Below are 21,189 nucleotides of genomic sequence, written 5' to 3' on the forward strand. Positions count from 1 at the left end.
AACATCAGGGGAGGTGACAACAACTAATGACAAGTGTATAGACATCTGGTTGGTCCTGTAAAAAAATCGCCCGTAAAATGGCCTTTTAAGTAATTGGTTGGTCCTTATGCCCTGCCCCAACAGTCCTGCGGTTTTGTGCTTTAAAAGGCTTTGCTACGCGCACAATAAACGAGTTCTTGCCTAACTTGACTCCCCGCTGCGTCTGTCTCTGGGATCAAGGGAGGCTGGGGAACAGGCGAGCGGCGCACGTACCTTTCCTCAGACCCAGTCCATCCTCGTTTGGGTGGACCAAGACCCTGCAACCTTGAACTGAAAGGTTTGCTTTATGGTAATAAAACTTCAGCACATGAGGATGGTGAGGAGGTAGCAAAGGTTAAAGCATTAAATATTACCTGAAGCTTCTCTATTTCTGTCTTTGCTGCTTGCCTGGCTTTGCCAATGGCACAGCCCCAATAACCCTATTTTAAAAAAATACAAAAAAAGAGAACAGAATAATCACCTGATTGTCATACATTCATCAATAGTGACCACTGCTGTTTCTACTTGCAAGTTAACCAAAGGATAGTAAATTACTTTTAAAAGCAAGTATGGAGTAATACAGTCAAATGCATCCTGATGAATGTCAGAGAGGGTCAATAAATAAAGGTTTGGGCACTGTGGCAACAAGTTAAGTTGCCCGTTGGGAAGCCCGCATCTCAGAGTGCCTGGTTGGAGTCTGCCACTCCACACTTCCAGAGGCAGCAGTGATGGCCCAACTATGGATTCCTGTCACCCACGTAGGAGATCAGATAAAGTTGTTGGCTCCTGGCTTTGACCTGGCACAACCCCAGCTGGTGTTGGCATTTGGGGAGCAAAAAGGTAATGGAAGAATTCTTCCTTGTTCTCCCTATTAGATCTTTAAAAAAATATATATATATTAAACTGGGGCCAGCATTGTGGCACAGCAGGTAATGTTGTCACCTGAGATGTCAGCATCCCATATAGGCACTGGTTCGAAACCTGCCTGGAACTTCCGTTCCAGCTCCTTGTTAATGCACCTGTCGAAGCAGTGCAGGATGGCCCAAGAGCTTAGGCCTCTGCACCCACATGAAGACCAGAAGAAGCTCCAGGTTTCAGGCTTCAGACCTGCCCAGCTCTGGCCATTGTGACCATTTGCCAAGTAAGCAGATGGAAGCTCTCATGGGATCTCTCACTCTCTCTAAATTCTGCCTTTCAAATAAATATTTAAATAAATAAATAAATAAACTACTAAACTTGATTTGCAAAGATTCTGGTTTCTTTTGTTCTCATTTAAAAATTATTTTGATGCTTAATAACTGTGCTTATGAGTTACAGTGCAGTTTTTTGTCATGCACACATTATAATGGTGAAATCAGGGTAACGAGCATTTCCATTTCCCTATTTCTTTGCAGCTTTTGCCTGAAAGTTCCTCTCTTGCTAGTTCTTCATAAAATATATATTGTGTTACTGTGAACTAGTCACCCCAGATGTTATCGAATACTGAAAAGTATTCCTTCTACCTAACTGTGGTTGGTATCCATTATCCAGCCCACTTTATGCTATCTGTCCCCCATCCCTCCTAGCCTCTAGTTAATTGCTGGTTTGCATTCAGATCAACTTTTTTTTCTAAGCTTCCACCTAACAGAAAACAAGCAGTACTTCTTTTTGGTGTCTGACTTATTTCCCTAACTCATCTCTTCCATTTCGGTTCCTTTTTAATAGAAGTTTTATCTAAAAGAAAATTATTTCATCATATACTTTTGAACTAGAGACATTTCTTTAGGGTAAGAATGAATGAAGGGTAAAAATGAAAAACTTTTGCATTATGACAAAACTAAAGATATACATTTCTCATACAAGTCTCTCCCCTTCTGTAATTCCAACTTTCAAATAAGTAAATAAATCTTTTAAGTAAATAAACTTCTTACTTTTATGTTAACTTTTTCAAAAGTAAGGATGCCACATATACTTTTGTAGTAACAAAATGAGTTACACATTCACTATGTAGTTTCCTATAAGGTATTGAAAGCTACACATTTGCTGCTGCCTCATATTCTTAAGAAAATACTGCTTTACTGGTAATGTTTTGAAGATTCCTTACACAATGTAAATACGAAGCAATGCATTAAACTAGAAAAAATTTCAGATGATTCAATATTACTCACGTATGAAACACCTGACGGGTCAATCATGTACAGCTGTGCGCCATCATTCACACTGTAAGACCCTAACATGAAACTGCATAAAAATAAATTGTTATTTATGTAATGCAAATATGTATCTACCATCATTATTTTAAAACCTTTCCTTTCCTGTGCTGAAACTCCTTAGCAGGAACCAGAGACTCCTGTGTGACCTGGCCCATTCTTGCATCTTTGGTGTTACCTGTAACCCTTGGACTGTACACATCACCTTAGTGTCACCGGAAATGCACATGTACTTATCCAAGTCTGATATGAAACCGGTGGAATAAATATTACCAACTGGGAACAGTCTTACCTGATTTCCCCTATATATCATACCCCTTTCCCTGCCACCTCTCTAAAACTGGCCAGACCCTAGCTGTTGACTCATGTATTCTCAGTACACATCTTTATCATGGCATGCGTAAGATTGTATCAGTGGTAACATTCTTTTGTGTCCCCAAATCTGTGACTGAGTATATACTCAGTAGATATTTAATTCAAGAGTTCTCAGCACTATTCTTGCTTCCTTAAAAACAGCAAAAAAAAAAAAAAAAAAAAAAAAAAAAAAAAAAAAAAAAAAAGTTAACTGATGAACTTAGAGCTTAAATGAAAAGTTTAAAGATATTCTTCAAAGTCGAAGCAGCCATTTCACGGAGTAAGTGGGAACCTCAAGAATAATTAATGTTAAGAATATTTAACAAATATCCACAGCAGAGGTCAGACCTGTGGATATCTGACTTCCAGCCAACAGGATAAAACTGAAGGTTTCTTTAATGTCTATCTGTTAGAATTTAAATATGGCTGATTATAAACAACTCAAAGATAGGACCTATGACTAGGCATTAAGATTTAACATGTTTTATTTTGATCAAACATGACTTTTCTATTTTAAGTTGTAAACTAATTCATTTTAGTAAAATCTATTCATGACAGGTCTCTGGGAAGCCACATTTGAAAATTTACATCTATTTCCAAGTCTTCATACAGTTGAATCCCCCATTTCCCCTTAAATAATACTCAAAATAAATAAAAGTCTGACTAATGGGAACTGTGAAGTGGATTAAAGTATGGATTCATTACTGACTGCTAAAAATTCCATTTAAAAGCATTCTACTTACGCACTTTAAATCAGATGGAAATTAATGAGAAAATAAGTGTAAGTGGCTACTTTATGTCAACATGGAACATATTTACAAATCAGCTCATGGTTTCCTTTATTATAGTCAAGGTTAGGGTCACTGCTGTGAGTAGTTTCCCACCACTTTGGATAGTTTTTATGTGTAGTGTTTCATGTACTTGCTGCCTAACATTTCCTGGCGAATGTTCATGTATTTAAAGCAGCTGGAGAAAACCGTGTTCTACAGCACATAGGACATTTGAATATCTTACTAAATTTCATACCTGCATCCAAAAGGTCTGACAGCACTGTAGAGGGTGTAAGCATGGACATACATGGCCACTCTGTCTGCAAGATGCTAACATGGGGAAACAGAAGAGCTTATTAATAAACTCCTCTTACTGTTGAAAAGGTTCTTCAATATGTTATCAACTTACTTTTAGTGGAATATTATAGCCAAAGTTAGATCTAAAGTTGGAAGCTTCTTCTCTTGCAATGTCTGCTAAAGAACGAGCATCTGCCAGCAGTCCTGCTACTGCCTGAAAAGAGAGAGACCAATTTAACATCTAAGTACTTTCCTATCACAAATCAGGAAACACACAATTTCTGAGGGCTTCAGTTTTATAAAAGGCATTATCAATTGTAATGTTCTTGACTTAAAGGTCTTTATTTAGAAGTAGCATCTACTTGGGCTGGCACTGAGGTACAGCAGGTAAAGCTGCCGCCTGCAGTGCTGGAATCCCATATGGGTGCCAGTCAAGTCCTGGCCGCTCCATTTCCGATCCAGCTCCCTGCAGATGCACCTGGGAAAGCAGAAAATGACTCAAGTGTTTGCACCCCTAGACCCATGTGGGAAGAGACCCAGAAGAAGCTCCTGGCTGCTGACTGGCCCAGCTCTGGGGAGTGAACCAGCAGATGGAACCTCTCCTTCTCTGTCTCTCCTGCCCTCTCTTAATTTTGCCTTTCAAATAAATAATCTTTCAAAAACAAACAAAAAAAAAGCAACTGTTATAGTATCTATCATAAATACTGTCCATCTGCCTCCCCATTATGAAGAATACAAATGACTGGTCTTAGGGTTCATCTTTGTTTAAAACAGTTCTATATTCAGAAAGTTATAGAAAATCTAGTCTAAAAGGCACAATTGTTTTTTAGCTTAAAAACTACAGTGACAAACTGAAGTTCTTATATAAGTGTAAGAATGCCCAAGGGCACTCCAGTGAAACCAGAGGTAGTGTCTGGAAGAAACTGGTCAAAGTAGCTTACTTCCAACATTGGATCATTTAACTACATTTCTTTCAGTATCATCTCTGAGAAGCTGCATTAAGCAGCTGCTGTTAAAAGTACTGTGGAAAAATCAATGTGAAACAAAACGAGGGTGGCAACATCCAATCAGATAATGAAGTTTAGGAAGCTGTGCAGCACCCACATCCGTAAATGCGGCACCTGTGACACCAGGGTTCCATATGGGTACATACAGGTTCCATATGTGTATGTCCTGGATGTTCCACGTCAATACAGCTCCCTGCTACCGTGCCATGGGAGACCTGGACTGAGTTCCAGGCTTCTAGCTTCAGCCGGTCCCAGCACTGGCAGTTGCAGCCATTCAGAGTGAACCAGCAGATGGAAGGTCAGTAGCTGTCTCTTATTCTGTGTGTGTCTATTTGTCCCTCTCCAATTCTTTCAAATAAACAATAAGTAAATCTTAAGGAAAAAAAAATAGAGGCCATCTTCCACTGCTTTCCCAGGCCATTAGCAGTGTCCTCTCTACCTGTGTCCATATAGGGGATGCTGGCACCACAGAGGCAGGCTTAACCTACTAGGCCCACAGCGCAGGCCCCTAGATTTGCAAAATTTAAATGTCAGAATCTTTAAGGGTCTGGTCTTCTACTGCTATCTAGTAATGATAATAGCTAACACTAAGCACTCATTACAAGTTATACACCCTACTGTTAACTTCACAGCAACAGTATGAAGTGCTGTTGTCACCCTTGAAAGGCAAGCCAGGAAACAAAGCCACGTTTTTAAAATAATGTCCCAAGGGCTGGTGTTTGGTGCAGAGGTTAATAACACCACTCAGGACAACTGCAGCGATTTCAGCATCCTCTATCAGAGTGCCAGTGTTTGATAACTGGCTCTGGATCCTGATTCTGGCTTTCTGCTGAGAGGCAGCAATGATGACTGAGTTACTTATGTCCCAGCCATCCATATGGGAGACCCAGACTAAGCTCTAAGCTCTAAGCTCCTGACTCTGGCCTGAACCAGCCCTGGCCACTGGAGACATTTGGAAGTGCTCCAGGGAATCTCTCGTCTCTTCCTTTGCCTTTTAAGTAAGTTAAAAGAACTTCCCCAAGGATACTAAAATAGTTAAGTTTTCACTACAAATAATTTTCTGTTGCTTTGGCGAAAGCTTACTATGAAGTGTAATTCTCAAATCACTGGATAATGACAACTATGGAGGGAGGAGTTAGGCTGTAATTTTCTCCAACCCTTTTCAATGTCTAATGTTTTGCCAATTTCCAGGCTTCAATGCCATCCATCAGCTGCCTAGCTGTAAATAACAAATGGGGAGGTCGGCGCCATGGCGTTACAGGTAAAGCTGCTGCCTCCAGTGCTGGCATCCCATATGGGCACAGGTTATAGTCCCGGCTGCTCCACTTCCAATCCAGCTCTCTGCTGTGGCCTGAGAAAGCAGTGGAAGATGGTCCAAGTCCTTGGGCCCCTGCACCCACATGAGAGACCCCAAAGAAGCTTCATATTGGCCAACTGAGGAGTAAATCAGTGGGTGAAAGACCTCTCTCTCTCTCTCTCTGCCTCTCCTTCTCTCTGTAACTCTGATTTTCAAATAAGTAAATCTTGAAAAATAACAACAAATGGGGCAACTTTGAACAGCCTAGAAAAATTATAATTTTCCATCACTGAGTGCCTATGGTATTAGCATTTCTTTTTCCCAAAGTATACATAAGCTTTTTCTAAATAGATCAAAAAACAGACAAAAGAAAAAAAAAAAAAAACCTCAAAGGCATGATCCACTGCCTACTAGCTAAGTTACAAGCTGGCAAGTTTCATCAAAACCTATGCATTTTACTGGCAATATAAATCTGTTCAAGAGAGCAATATTGTTCATAAAACAATCTTCGAAGACAAACCAGCTTTATGGTTATCAGTATTTTGTGTTTGAATGTAACATCAGATCTCACTTATAGTAACAAAGCTACCAAGGAAGTCGGTCCTATAGGGAGTCACTCTACAGAATGGGCTCTTAAGTAACCTGGAGACCCAAGTTGGAATCCCAGTTCTTTCTCTACAAGCTGTGCATCTCTTATTAGAAAACAGGACTAACACTAACTACCTTCACTGGGTTGCCAGGATTAAATGAGATAATTTAGGAAAAGAGCTCATAGCATAGTCTCTAATACACACAGGTCTTCACTTTTCTTCCTTGCCTTTTCATTCTTTCTCTTTTTCGGGGGTGGTGGTGGTTCTTATTGAATACAGCCTAGTATCTACTTAGGATGACTTCAGTACACACCAGCAGTGTTTATGGCTTGGTTTGCAACTGTGCAAATACAGCTGAAAATACAGTGCTACCTAGGAAGCTATTCAACAGGATGGGATTGCTTTTCCTTTCATTAGATTTCCTTTGCTGGTGCCTCTCTGACGGCATCTTCAGTGTGTCAGTGATCCCCACAAGGGATACAAAAACCTAATGATTCTGTGCCTCTCAGGCGTGTGTTTTCACGGGTGACCTATGCTACGAAGACCTTATTTCTACACATACCACCCTTCCTCTTCTTTTCTTAAGGCAACTCGGTTTTTCATATCACCAATTAGATCATGAAACTGGTATGTTTCTTACAGACAGTAAACCACTCAAAACCCAGGTATGCTATGACTTCTTTGACTGCTCACTAATGTGCTGCTATCTCAGTGCTAGAGAAATAGGTCATTTTTAAATGTGGCCTTACCATTCCAACATGCCGATCGACATTAAAAAGTCGTTTGTTAGAACCTTCTTCATAAAGTTTAGAAAGGACTAATTTTTCTACTCCAAAGACAACACCATCTTTACATCTGATTCCAATAGCTGTACTGAAACAAGGAACAGAAAATCAATTTTTTTAAACTGAAAACAAAAAAACAACCCACAAGAACAGGTAACATTTAAAAGCATGCAAACAACTTTAAAACATCGGAAGGGCTCTGGTGTACTGGGCTAAGCTGCCTGTGGCACCAGCATCCCATCTGGGTGCTGATTTGTGTCTTGGCTTCTCCTCTTATGATCCAGCTCTCTGCTACAGCCTGGGAAAGCAACGGAAGAAGGCCCAAGTGTTTGGGTCCTTGCACCCATGTGGGAGACCCGGCAGAAGCTCCTGGCTCCTGGCTTCAGATTGGCCCAACTCTGGCCCTTGTGGCCATTTGAGGAGTGAATCTGTGGGTAGAAGACCTTTCTCTCTCTCCCTCTTTCTGTCTATAACTCTACCTCTCAAATAAATAAATCCACCCCCTCTCAAATAGAAATCTAGAAAGGGAAACAACCTAGAGTGTGATAAATTAGACACATATAAATAATTATCTTCTGACTTCCCCAAAAATCATATATCATCTCACTAAAAAATATATTAACATGTGGAAAAAGATGCTAACAAGATATGTACACTATGGCACAGCGTCTGGCATATGACGTGTTACAAACAAATGCTGATTAAATAACCTCATGTAAAGTGTGGAGCAATATGTAACCATTTCAGAATTAAAATGTTTATTCTTCTAATCCTTTTTATTTTTCAATTTTTACTGATTTCAGTTGAAAGGCAGAGTGACATAAAAAGAGTTGTCTGCTGGCTCACTCCCCAAATGCCCACAACAACTAGGACTGCGCCAGGCAAAAGGCAGGAGTAAGGAACTCCACCTGTGTCTCCCACCAGGGTGGCAGGGACACAGGCACTTTAGCCATCATCCACTGCCTCCCAAGATCCATTATCAGGAAGGTGGATGGAAGCAGAATAGCCAGGAATCCAACCAGAACTGATAGATATGGGATGCGGCAGAGGCCAGTGTTGTGGCACAGTGTAAAGCCACCCTCTGCAATGCCAGCATCCCATATGGGCACCAATTCGAGTTCTGGCTGCTCCACTTCCGACCCAGCTCCCTGCTAATGGCCTGAGAAAAGCAGTGGAAGATGGCCTCAGTGCCTGGGCCCCTGCACCTGAGTGGGAGACCCAGATGAAGTCACTGGCTTCAGCCTGGCCCAATCCCAACATTTGTAGCTATTTGGGGAGTAAAGTCAATGGAAAATTTCTGCCTGTATCTCTGTAATCTTTCAAGTAAATAAAATACATCTTTAAAAAAAAAAAAAGAAAAAAGATTATTCATTTGAAATAGTTACAGAGAGAAGAGATCAATCTTCCATCTGATTCATTCCCTAGATGGCTGCAACAGCCAGGGCTGGGCCAGACCAAAGCCAGGAGCTTCATCTGGATCTCCCACGTGGATGAAAGGGCCCAAGTACTTGAGCCATCTTCTGCTGCTTTCCCAAGGCATTAGCAGAGAACTGAATCATAAGTGAAGCAGCTGGGACTCAAACCACTGCCCATATGGGATGCTGGCATCACAGGCTACACAACACAGTTCCCTCAAACCCATCTTATCTGAGGTGACCTGCCTAATTCCTAGCCCTGGATCATTATGTCATTACCATATTCTAAAAAGTGGCCATAACTTAAAAACAAGGGAATTATATCAGTCATGGGCCTCAAATGAGATGAAACTATGGTGTTTTTTTCCAGGAAAGTAAACAGACACAAATTTTGAAAGAATTTCAGAAACATTTTTTCCCTACACATAAGGTATTTTCAATACCTCTCCCCTTTAACATTTAAATTCCTCTGCCTAGCTCTGTGGGTAAATATCTTGAGAATCTGGCAAGTTCGTTGGGTTTATTCAACTTCCTATTACAAACCTTATATTCCACAGATAACCAGTCATTCTTCCAACATATCATGTTCACTTTGACTTTTGTGTCTTTGAAGTTACCCTGGGTGCTACAGTACATTTTCCCATCACTACTGCATATTTTAAAAAATTTCCACACTCTTTTGCAAACCTGAACTTCAGCTCTATAGCTTCAGGAAGACTCTCCTAATCATTCCAACTCATCATTTTCCTCATTGTGTAGACTCTAAAACACCCTTTATTCTAAATTAAAAGTTCTCAATCCGTAGCTTGTGAATCGCCTGGGAAATCGAGACCCTTTTTGGCAGCAGGGGTGGGAAGGGAGGTCCACAGGCCACAACTATAATACAAAGACCAGGGCCAGCACCACAGTGGGTTAAGCTGCCACTTGTAACCATGGCATCAGGTGCTCCACTTTCAATCCAGCTCCCTGTTAGTGACCCTGGAAAGGCAGTGGAGGATGGCTCAAGAGCTTGTGCCCCTGCCACCCAAGCAGGATCGAGTTCCTCGATCCAGGCTTCAGCCTGACCCAGGCCCAAATGTTGTAGTCATTTGGGGAGTGAACCAATGGATGGAAGATACCTCTTGCTGTTTGCTGTTGCTCCGCCTTTCAAATAAATAAATCTAAAAAAGAAAAAAAAAAAACTGCAAAGACCACAAGGCAGGCATTTGGGCATTTGGCCTAGCAGTTAAGACATCCAGGTCCCATATCAGAGTGTCTGTTTCAATACTTGGCTTCAGCGCCTGACTCCAGCTCAGACCTCAGACGACAGTAGGTGATGGTCAAGTAACTGGGTTCCTAGGTTCAGCCTCAGCCCGACCCTAGACATGAAGGGCACTCGGGAAATACACTAGCAGTTAGGAGTGCTCTCTCTTGCTGGCTGTCTCTATAGCTAAGAATAACAATAAAATGAAAAAGAAGTGGGAGAGCTGGTGTGGCGGTGCAGTGGGTTAAGCTCCCACTTGCAATACCAGCATCCCCCATCAGAGCATCCGTTTGAGCCCCAGCTACTCTGCTAACCAGGCCAGCTTCCTGCCAATGTCCCTGGGAAGGCAATACAAGATGACCCAAGTACCTGGGCCCCTGCCACCCGTATGGGAGACCTGCATGGAGTTCCTGACTCCTGGCTTCCACTTGGCACAGCCCTAGCTATTGCAGTGATTTGGGGAGTGAACCAACAAATTGAAGATCTCTCTGTCACTCTACCTTTCAAATAAATAAAGCTTAAAAATAAACCAAAAAAAAAAAAGTGATTAATTTGCAAGCTAGTAACTTAACCAAGATGTTACAGAGTACCAACAAATCACTTTAGTGAACTGCTTTAAAAATAGAAGACCAAGTAAAGCAAGGGGGCCCACGGGAAAATATCTTAGTGACCTGAAATGTTCTGGAAAGCAGCAGCAGAAATGGGGAAGGATGAAGGATCCAAACATCCCTGAGATGAACACGTCACTGACTGCCTAAGACATCGGAAACACAAAACACAGGGCTAGCGTTGTGGCGTAGCAGCTTAACCTGCAACATCAGCATTGCATATGGGTGCAACTTCGCATCCAAGCTGCTTCATTTCCAATCCAGCACACTGCCATTGTGCATGGGAAAGCAGCAGCAAACGGCAAAGCGCTTGGGCCCCTGCTGCTCACACGGGAAACCCAAACGAAGCTGCTGCCTTCAGATTGGCCTAGCTCTGGCCCAGCCTTGGCCATTGCAGTGGGGAATAAACCAGCAGATGGAAGATCTAACTCTACCTTTTAAATAAAAAAACCAACCAACCACACACATACACACACACATTAAATATACATTAAATGAAAGACAAGGCGGTGCTGGAGCTGTGGCATAGTGGGTTAAGCCTCCACCTGCAGTGCCAGCATCCCATATGGGCACCAGTTTGTGACCTGGCTGCTCCACTTCTGATCCAGCTCTCTGTTATGGCCTGGGAAAGCAGCAGAAGATGGCCCAAGTCCTTGGGCCCCTGCATCCCTGTGGGAGACCTGGAAGAAGCTCCTGGCTCATGGCTTCAGATGGGCACAGCTCCAGCCATTGTGGCCAACTGGGGAGTGAACCAGCGGATGGAAGCCCTCTCTCTCTCTCTTTCTCTTCCTCCCCTTCCTTCTTTGTGTAACTCTGATTTTCAAGTAAATAAATAAATCGTAAAAAAAAAAAAAAAAAAAAAAAAAAGACAAGACAATGGCTCAAATCTGATGGCCAAGGAAAACAATCATATAAATTAAAAAACTGAAAAAGGAAAATGGGCTAGCAAAGATAACAATGTGGTTTTATACAATATATTTGAGACACAGCTAGCTAAGAGAATAATCCTGAAATCGATTAAAAACATGAAACTGGTTTAATGGAAAAGATTCCGCCATGAAATTATCCTGGAATTGACTAATATATTATCTTAGGCCATAATCCAGTTTATGCCAAAGTAACAAAGTCTATTATCAAAAATATAAAAAATAAAGAGACACTTAATACCTGGTTAAAACACACTTATTTCAAATAAAACAATGTTTCTTACCTACTGTTTTCCACAGCCTTCATAGCATATTCTACTTGAAAAACTCTTCCATCAGGAGAAAATGTAGAGGCTGACAGGTCATACTAAGGGGAAAAGTGCACAGTTTTAGAATAAAATATTTAGCAATAACAACCACACCATTTTTTGCTCTAAAGAGCTTAGACACCAGATGTGTTATATCCCAACAAAAACTGCTCCAAAGTGGAAGCATGTCTGAGTATGAGGAAGCAGTAGCCATGGATACAAGTCTCGGGGGAAGTCAGAATCTTTCACACACAAAAACGATTTTCAAAAAAAAAATAAGATATGGTATAAATAGCAGTGGAGTCAGAACACTGACATCTATAGCTATGCCACTAACAAATGGAAGGACCATGGACAAATCACTTGGCATCCATCAAACACTTGAGTATGTCTTATGTAAAGAGGCTTTACAAAGTTGGTGGGAGAATTCAAAAAATTTAAGATAAAAATTAAAAATAGAAACAAGTTAAAAAATGAAAACAAGTCAGAAGAAGCCAAACCAGGACCATCGGCAGATGCCCAATGATTTCCCAATGAAACTCACAAAATCTCCCTTGCTGAAGGGGAGAGGGGGCACCGTCCTGGAGAAGGAAGCTCTCCCAGGTGCTTTTCTACTCAAACACTCCAGAGAAGCAGATGCCAGCATTCTTTAGCCTTCCAGAAAGCCAAGGAGCAAAATGCCTTGAGCAGATTAGGAAACAGTTGCCATGACCTTTGCTTCTGACAGTCTGCTTTTGCTCTGACCAGACCACATCCAGCTCTTGGTGACTACGCCTTTCATTGTGCTCTGTCTTCAAGATCACACCTGTAAAACCAGGCTTCATCTCCTCGAACTCCTTGAAGAAACACTTTAGGATCTTGATATTTGTTAAAATTCCCCTTGAAAGCCCTGCTCTTGTCTGTGGCTTGATCTGGGTATAGTTTTGGCACCCATGAATGAAGACTGTTCCACTTGAACTTTTCAGTAAGAAGTATTCTACTAATGCACTCTGTGAGGCAGGCGATAACAGCTCTCCTGCCATCCATGTGGGAGACCCAGATGGGCTCCTGGCTTTGGCCTGACCCAGCCCCAGCTGTTGCAGGCATTTGGGAAGTGAACCAAAGGATGGAAGCTCACTCTCTCCCCTCTCCCACTGTGCCTTTCAAAAAGTAAAAGCTGGGGGCTGGGCGCCGTGGCTCACTGGATTAATCCTCTGCCTGCGGTGGCAGCATCCCATATGGGCGGCGGTTCTAGTCTTGGTTGCACCTCTTCCAGTCCAGCTCTCTGCTGTGGCCTGGGAGGGCAGTGGAGGATGGCCCAAGTGCTTGGACCCCTGCACCTGCATGGGAGACCAGGAAGAAGCTCCTGGCTCCTGGCTTCAGATCGGTGCAGTGCACTGGCCGTAGTGGCCATTTGGGAAGTGAACCAACAGAAGGAAGACCTTTCTCTGTCTTTCACTGCCTGTAACTCTACCTGTGAAAAATAAATTTTAAAAATCTTTTTTCAAGTGTCACAATGTTTATTGATAGATACAAGTATATAAAATCAGGGTATGAACATGACTTGATAAATTAAGTAGACTTATTTTCGATACTATAATAAGAGGGACCAATTCAAATTCTCACCATTTGTTTCACACCCACAAAAACCACTTCAAGGGCATTAACGATCTCTCAAAACTGATCAGTTTTGTGCAAGTAAACCATGTTTCTTTTAAAAAGATTTGTGCACTTGCCCAGGCTCAAGGATATTAAAATCTAGCACATAAAGCCCATGACTAGAGGTAGAAATACAGGCAATATACATTTACAGCAACAACCATCAATTACAGTTAAGAATTTTTCTGTAACAACCAAATGGATAATCAAATATTGCAACAACTCAAGTATTAGTGAGCAAAGTGCATTTCTACGGTATTCAGTGTTGCTATTCAGGTTTTTCAGCTAATTTAAAACAGCCCGTGGTAACTGGCAGCAAAGGAGGTCCTTGCAATAGACTGCCTCTGCTTGAGAACTCAGGATGTAATTGTCGCATGCTGCTAATATGCTATCCAAACATTAAAGATTCTCGTAGAACATTTGATGGTAGACTATGATTAAGACATTACACTACAAAAAAAACCTTATGCAGAAGGAAATCCTATCTGACATGCTTCTGCTTTAAATATTGTGAAAACGTTACAGCGGAATGACTTCGCAGTGGTTAAATCAAATGCAGTTACACCATAGCAACAGTATGTTTTGCACAATTTAAGGCTTTGGCTGGTTCTGACAGGCAGAGTGGATAGTGAGAGAGAGAGACAGAGAGAAAGGTCTTCCTTTGCCGTTGGTTCACCCTCCAATGGCCGCCGCGGCCAGCACACCGCGCTGATCCGAAGGCAGGAGCCAGGTGCTTCTCCTGGTCTCCCATGGGGTGCAGGGCCCAGGCACTTGGGCCATCCCCCACTGCACTCCCGGGCCACAGCAGAGAGCTGGCCTGGAAGAGGAGCAACCAGGACAGAATCCGGTGCCCCGACCGGGACTAGAACCCGGTGTGCTGGCGCCGCAAGGCAGAGGATTAGCCTAGTGAGCCACGGTGCCGGCCTTGCTGGTTCTTTAGTCAGCTTCTTCCTCAGATTCTTCTTCAGCGGTTTCTAGCCAGGTTAGCCATTGATTCACCTGGAACAAAGCCTTGCCCTTTCCCGGAAACTCTTGGGTTATATCTTCTTTGCAAGCCAGGAAGCTGCTGCTCCTGTTATTTCCATGTCGTGGAAGTGAACAAAGAAGCGGAGTAGCATGCCTTTGGGAAGCTGCTGCTGTAGCAGCGCACCTGAAGCGCATACAGGGCGCTGACCTGGAGATCTACGTGAACGTGAAGGAATTTCTGCATTACTGGCTTGAAGGACGGCAGCAGCTGTTTCTCCTGCTCTGACTGTTCTTTGGAAGGAGCAGAGGAAGAATCTGTCTCATCGCTGGGTGGGTTTACTTCACCAGAAATATACTGTACGAAGCTAGTCATTAAGATGTTCACAAATCCCTTATCTACATGAAGTTTGGGAGAGATGTTATCTTTAACCCATTTATATATGGTTTGAGGGGATGGATCCAACTTTATTTGCTTCAACAGTTCCTTCTCCAATTTGAGGAGTGGGAATAAGAAACTCAGTCCCTTTCCTTCCAAAATCTCCAACATGCGGTCCTTATTCTGATCAATTTCTGGGAGCATTTTCTGCATATTGACCTTGCTTTGTTGAAAAAGTTCTGTTAACCATTCCTGATCTTGTAATTTAACTAACTGCTGAAGACAAAGTAAGAAGAGAGGAAAATGGGTGCCACTTTCCAGTGGTTGAGCCACTTTAAAAAAAAAAAGTGTAAACTGGAACAACTGAGATGTGTATGGTGTTGCCTATTGTTTCTGGGGCTGTCCTCTTCAAGGCAAGAACAGAATTTATTTTTATTTATTTATTTTTTTGACAGGTAGAGTTATAGACAGTGAGAGAGAGACAGAGAGAAAGGTCTTCCTTCCATTGGCTCACCTCCTAAATGGCCGCTACCGCGATCACTGCGCCGATCCGAAGCCAGGAGCCAGATGCTTCTCCTGGTCTCCACTGCAGGTGCAGGGGCCAAGCACCTGGGCCATCCTCCACTGGGTCATAGCAGAGAGCTAGACTGGAAGAGGGGCAGCCGGGACTAGAACCCAGCACCCATATGGGATGCCAGCGCCACAGGCGGAGGATTAACCAAGTGAGCCACGGCGCCGGCCCCAGAATTAATCTTTTAACAAATTGTTGTAGGGTCTGCCACTGAAGGCTTCATCTACATCATCTCCCCTCCTAAAATGAGTTATCCATTTGTAAACTGGAGATTTCTTTGGGACCTTGTAATAATAAACTTTTCATAAAACTGATTTCACCATTCTCCCAACCAAGCTTCAATGTAAATTTGATGTCTTTTCTTGCTTCCACTTTAGCAGAATTCGTTTTGATTTGATAGCTCTTTTCAAATGGTGTCTTACTATCCTCAGTGCCTCAAACTGTATCGTGTTTATAGATATGTTGCAACAAGTTACCACTAGTTTCTTTTGGTGCAAAAAACTCTGAAAATCCATGTATAAGTTTTTTCAAAACATGCCTTTCCACAAGCTTTTTGAAGATTTTCTCCTATGTTAGTCACTACATAAGTACATACATAAGGATGACTACTCATTCATGAAGTTCTTCCTCTTCAATTCAACCAGAAACAAATGTAGGTGTTGGAGACATAGCAGTAAAACAGATAAGGCACTAAAAGACTAAAACAAAAACAAAACAGTGAGGTGACAGAAGGAACTGCTACAGAATGTCATCAGGGAAGGCCGTGGGGCAGTTATACTTGGGCTGAATCAGACTTAAAATGACAAGGGACATGTAGGATATGGAGGAAGAACCTTCCTGACATTTGGCACTCAGGGAGAAATAATCCTAGCACAAAGGAGGAACAGAAATGTAAGAGGCGGAGAAAAGAACGACTGTCAGCGAAGGCCCAGACTAGGCTGGGGCAGGGAGTTTATAGCTTATCCCACGCACAGCAAAGACTGTAAGCAGAAGGCTGATGGGATCTTTTCATAAACACCACTTTGTTTTCATATGGAAAATGAGTTGTGGAGGCAAGAAGAGGGGTATTCTGAAACCATACTAGCTTAGACTACGGGAGAGATGGAAGGAACACCTTTTGAAGGTACAGTAAAAAAACCTTGCTCATGGATTGGCTCAGGGAGTAAAGCAAAAAAAGGAATTAAAAATGAGACATGTTTGTTCTTTTCGTGTGAGCAACTGGAACGGAACCATTCGCGGAGCCAAGATTCTCTGAGATGCAAAATGACAAGGGGAGGTTGAAACCCAAAGCTCTACCCGGGTCAAGGGTGAGGAAGACTATTAAACCCAAAGCTCCGCCGGCGCAGCGGCTCACTAGGCTGATCCTCCGCCCTGCGGCGCCGGCACACCGGGTTCTAGTCCCAGTCAGGGCGTCGGATTCTGTCCCGGTTGCCCCTCTTCCAGGCCAGCTCTCTGCTGTGGCCAGGGAGTGCAGTGGAGGATGGCCCAAGTGCTTGGGCCCTGCACCCCATGGGAGACCAGGAGAAGCACCTGGGTCCTGCCTTCGGATCAGCGCGGTGCGCCGGCCGCGGCGGCCATTGGAGGGTGAACCAACGGCAAAAGGAAGACCTCTCTCTCTCTCTCTCTCTCTCTCACTATCCACTCTGCCTGCCAAAAAAATAAAATAAAATAAAATAAAAAACCCAAAGCTCTACCCGGCTCAAGGGTGAGGAAAACTATTAAACCGTCAAGGGGGCTGAACTGGCGCGGGGAGTTCTCAGAAGACAGGAGAGGAGTCCTCCCCAGGGATACCTCCAGAGACACCTTCACCAGAGGGCATCATCCTTCCCACCCGCACACTAACACTCCCCGCCTGGTCACAGGCCTGTAAAGTGAAACACTATCAACTGAAGGCAGCGCTAATGCCATTAAAGAGTCCACTCGCTACAGGGTAGATTACAAGCATTTAACTCCTCCAGGAGTGCGATACCAATCCCAACTGTTTTAGCCGCCTGTGCTGCAAGGCGGAACAGCAGTACCTGGGTTTAATCCTGCCAACGAGCGGGGACAGATGAACCGAAACCCATTCCCCAGGGCCTCCAGGGCAGGTGACGCACTGTTTTTATACAGAAATGTATGGAAGGAGTGGGCAGCACAGTGCACAGAGGCACTACGCCGGACCAGTGAAAGGAGACCCCTGGACGCGGTGGGGCCAGCTGCAAAGATCCAACAGTCTATTAACAGGGAGGCGTGGGTGAGCATTTCAGTGACCCCGGTACTGGTGCCTCCAAGTGCTGTTAAGTCACCTGCACGGGAAAAGCCGAAATACAGGAAAAAGAAAAGAAACGGAGAGCACCCATCCGGTGCAGCCCGTCCCGGCAGGTGCCGCAGGGCAGTGACGCGCTCGGAGCGGCCGGCGGGCACCCTCGGGAGCCCCCGGGGGACCCGCGGCCTGCGGGGCGCAGGGCCGCCCGCAGCCTTCACGCCACCTCGGGCCCTGGGGCTTCCACTTTCGGTTTCCCCAGGCGGCTCAAGAACGTGACTCAGCAAAGCCGAGCTCTCCGAGCCGCGCCGCGCGGCCCAGCCACCCGGGCGGAAACGCTGCGGAGCCACGGGCAGAGGGACGCGGGGCCCAGAACGCAGCGGCTCCGAGGCTACGGTCGCGGCTGCGAGCGGCGCCCCCGGGCCCACGGAGGCCCCGGCGCCCCCCGAGACAGCGCCCCCCGTGCCGTCGGCCCGAGTTTCCCTGCCACACGGTCGCGAGCTAGCCGAGCGCAGCAACCGATAACACACTCACCCCGGTGCCGATGGAACTCATCGCGCTACCACCACGGGGACGCCGAGGGCTACCGGGCCTAAAGGGATCCCGACACGGCGGCACCGCGCACTCTAGTAACAGGCCCTCCCATTGGCTACATTTCCAACCAATAGCCTTCTCCCTTGTGGCTCGTTCCTGCCCGCGGAACGAAGAGGATTGTGGGAAAAGGACGCGAGGGGGCCGGCTGCGCGCATGTGCACAAGCAATGGTCATGGAGTGTGGGGGCTTGCGACGGCTCCCTCAAGAGTTTCAGTCGTGGGTGGCGCCCCTTTGAGTCGTTGAGATGTTTAAGAAGCCGCCTAATAGCTTTTGCTAGGATTTGTTGTTGGCCTTTTATATCGTACATTCCTGACCAAAGGGAGCCGTAGGAGAGAGGGGTCCTTGGCGTCCTGACTGGGACCTGGTCTCAAGATGGCATCCACTACCCTCCTTGCTCACTGGCTCCCAGGGAGCGAGTTTGGCGGCGCCATCTTGGGGCTTCACAGACGTGTTCGTGCCCTTCAAGGCCGAGCCTAGAGGGACTGGGCACTACTGAGTTGCACGTACTCTGTTGATAAAGGGGAACAAGACGCCCCCATCCCTCGTGGGGTGTGCACTCCACGGGAGGAAACGCGCAGGGCAGCTTCAGCTTGCAGTCAGTCGGGAGGCGGCAAGGAGGGAGCCGAACCCACAGCGGCGCGCGGACGTGCGGGGATGACTTGCCGCCTGGCAAACTTGGGACGAGAAGGTTGCGAGTGGGTCGCGGAACCGCAGATGCAGGACGCAGCTTGGTCTGGGAGCCGCCAGGCCAGCGAGACCTGTGCCAGTGATGAGTGTAACGGAAACCTGGTGGACACGGCACCGGCTCTTGTCCTGTGTCCAAGGCCGATAGCAGGCTGCTTCACCCCTAAATACTCCAGCGTGTATCGCCCCTAAGGCAGCGTTTTACACAACCTCACCTATCAACTGCATCAGTAGGTCGGCAGTTCTCCCAATAATCCCTTTCATAGCAGAAGTCCAAGGCCACACGTCGCGTCCCATGGCCATGTTTCTGGTCTCCTTGAACCCAGAAGATAGTCTCTTGGCACGCCTTGAGTTTTCACGGCGTTAGCAGGTTTGAAGACCACAAGCCACCTGCTCCGTAGACTGGCCCTTCGCTGAGGCCGGTCTGATCTTCCTCACGATGAGATGGCCAGAGGACTGCAGAAGTGACCTGAGAGCGTGGTGTCCTGCTTGTTCCATTCGGCGCAGGGCTCACCGACCACCTGCTTGAGGCCTCTCCCCCGGAGAAGTCCACGTTTCCCTTTGCAATCAGTGCCTATGCTCCGAGAAGGCATCTCGAACCCATGAAGCATCCTCCCACTCCGCAGCCTTCCATCCACCAAGGACCTGCGGATGCTCATTGGAATCCAATAGAACGGATGCCACGTGGTGGCTTTCCGCTCTGTTCCTTTCACATCGATCAATGGTGTTCTACCGCGAGGCCCTCAGGAGTTTTTTAAGCAGGAGAGCACGCAACGGTTTAAATTACTAAGTGACCTCTTGTAAGGAAAAGCAGCGGGTCGCTGGTCAGCAGCCGCCGTGCCGGCGAGGCCCGAGCGGAGGCCGAGCGAGCAGACGGCGGTTCGCGAGGGCTTGCTGAAAGACTGCAGGTGGAAAGTTAGGGGAAATAGGACTTCCAGTTGCTTCCTTCTGCTAATAAAGCACCATGATTAACAGGTTTTCTTCTTGGGAAAAAGGGCAGATAAAAGATAGGACTTCAGTTGGGAGACGAGTCGCGTCATTTGGGTTTCACTAAACATCCCACTTGCATTTCTGTCCTGAAAGATGGAGACCGAGGCGGGCCCAGAAAGTGCTGAGGAGATCTGGAAGCTGTAGTCAGGGTGCGGCCTGACGCTAAGCTGTAAGTGTCCGGATTTGTTTAGCTACCCCTTACACTTTGGACTGACTTCACTGCTCTGTGTGACGACTTCCCACCAGCGCCTAGCGCGCTCAGTCTCCATCAGGAACGAAAGATCCGGAGCTCAACTCACGGTCCGATAAACTACCTAGCTTGGGGCTGGGTTATTGATTTATCTAGTCGCCTGGAAGCATGCAATGAATTGTGATTTTGGGTGCTTCGCGATTTATTTGCCTGATTCGTTACAAGATTTAAATGGTGTGGGTTATAGGTTTGGACTTGTTTCAACCAAAGTTACTGGAAATTACTCTTGGAAGTAGCACAGATCAAATGGGTTTATAACTTACGTCGCTTTTTCCTAGGGTGATAAGCTTTGTGAAGCTATCAGACGCCGTTTTTCTATTGGAATACCTGGTACACCTAGTAAATGTGTTGAATATGTTAGTTAAAAAAGTCAACAACTTTCTGGTTACATGCTGTCATAAACAAACTAGTTTGCAATTGCAAGACAAAAACTTGGTCATTGTAATAATACTTTAGGTACTTAAAGCTTAAGTTCTTTTAAGCTTAAAAATGTAGTAAATATTTAAAAATGTAAATATCCTACTTTTAGGTGTATTTTGAGAAATTAAAAATATTTAATTTATATGACATTGTTATTTTAAAATTGAGTATCTCAGGTAATACTCAGTATGTTCAGCTTCTCAACACTGTTTTAGGGGAAGAACCCCAGAATTCTCTGTTATCCTCAGGTTTACATTTGGGCTTTAACTTCAGTTCTGAGCGAGCAGTAGGATGAAACACCAACCCTCATCCCCCATCACAGAAATCTACAGAATTCCTTTTCTGGAAAGATTCATTCATATTTCAGACTGTATTTGTATAACCATAGGAGATTATGACATTGTCTGAGCTTGCCATAATTTGAACAAAATCACTTTTTTTTTCTCTTTTGGAATTCGCATTCTTTGCCTCTAGATTCAGAGCCTGTGTCTCCTGTCATCTAAGCAGGATGACATCCCCAGCCCTCTCTCTCCACAGTTACCCGAAAGAAACCGGTTTTAAGGGAGCCGGAGTCCCCTGTCCTCCAAGGCCCCACGGGAGCCCGGAGCTCCGCTGTGGTCAGTGGGCTAAGTTCTCAGAGTCGGACTTCAC

At 45.0% G+C, this 21,189-nt stretch overlaps 1 protein-coding gene and 1 long non-coding RNA gene across 2 annotated transcripts in view; one reads left to right on the top strand and one right to left on the bottom strand.

The window, feature by feature from the left end:
* Window positions 1-1,256, top strand: part of LOC103351263 (uncharacterized) — a 24,775-nt gene extending 23,519 nt beyond the window's left edge. The window contains exon 4 of the long non-coding RNA XR_011380690.1: window positions 1,022-1,256. This is a non-coding gene — a long non-coding RNA (uncharacterized lncRNA). The remainder of the gene's footprint in view (window positions 1-1,021) is intronic.
* Window positions 1-18,298, bottom strand: part of PSMA3 (proteasome 20S subunit alpha 3) — a 22,616-nt gene extending 4,318 nt beyond the window's left edge. The window contains exons 1-7 of the mRNA XM_002718271.5: window positions 18,135-18,298; window positions 11,784-11,866; window positions 7,272-7,395; window positions 3,741-3,842; window positions 3,588-3,661; window positions 2,166-2,238; window positions 393-458 (exon numbers count right to left, since the gene is read on the bottom strand). Of these exons, the coding sequence (XP_002718317.3) occupies window positions 393-458; window positions 2,166-2,238; window positions 3,588-3,661; window positions 3,741-3,842; window positions 7,272-7,395; window positions 11,784-11,866; window positions 18,135-18,155 (543 nt within the window). The 5' untranslated portion in view covers window positions 18,156-18,298. The remainder of the gene's footprint in view (window positions 1-392; window positions 459-2,165; window positions 2,239-3,587; window positions 3,662-3,740; window positions 3,843-7,271; window positions 7,396-11,783; window positions 11,867-18,134) is intronic.
* Window positions 18,299-21,189: the final 2,891 nt, after the last annotated feature.

This window comes from Oryctolagus cuniculus, chromosome 12 (genome assembly GCF_964237555.1).
Source record: "Oryctolagus cuniculus chromosome 12, mOryCun1.1, whole genome shotgun sequence".
NCBI lineage: Eukaryota > Metazoa > Chordata > Mammalia > Lagomorpha > Leporidae > Oryctolagus > Oryctolagus cuniculus.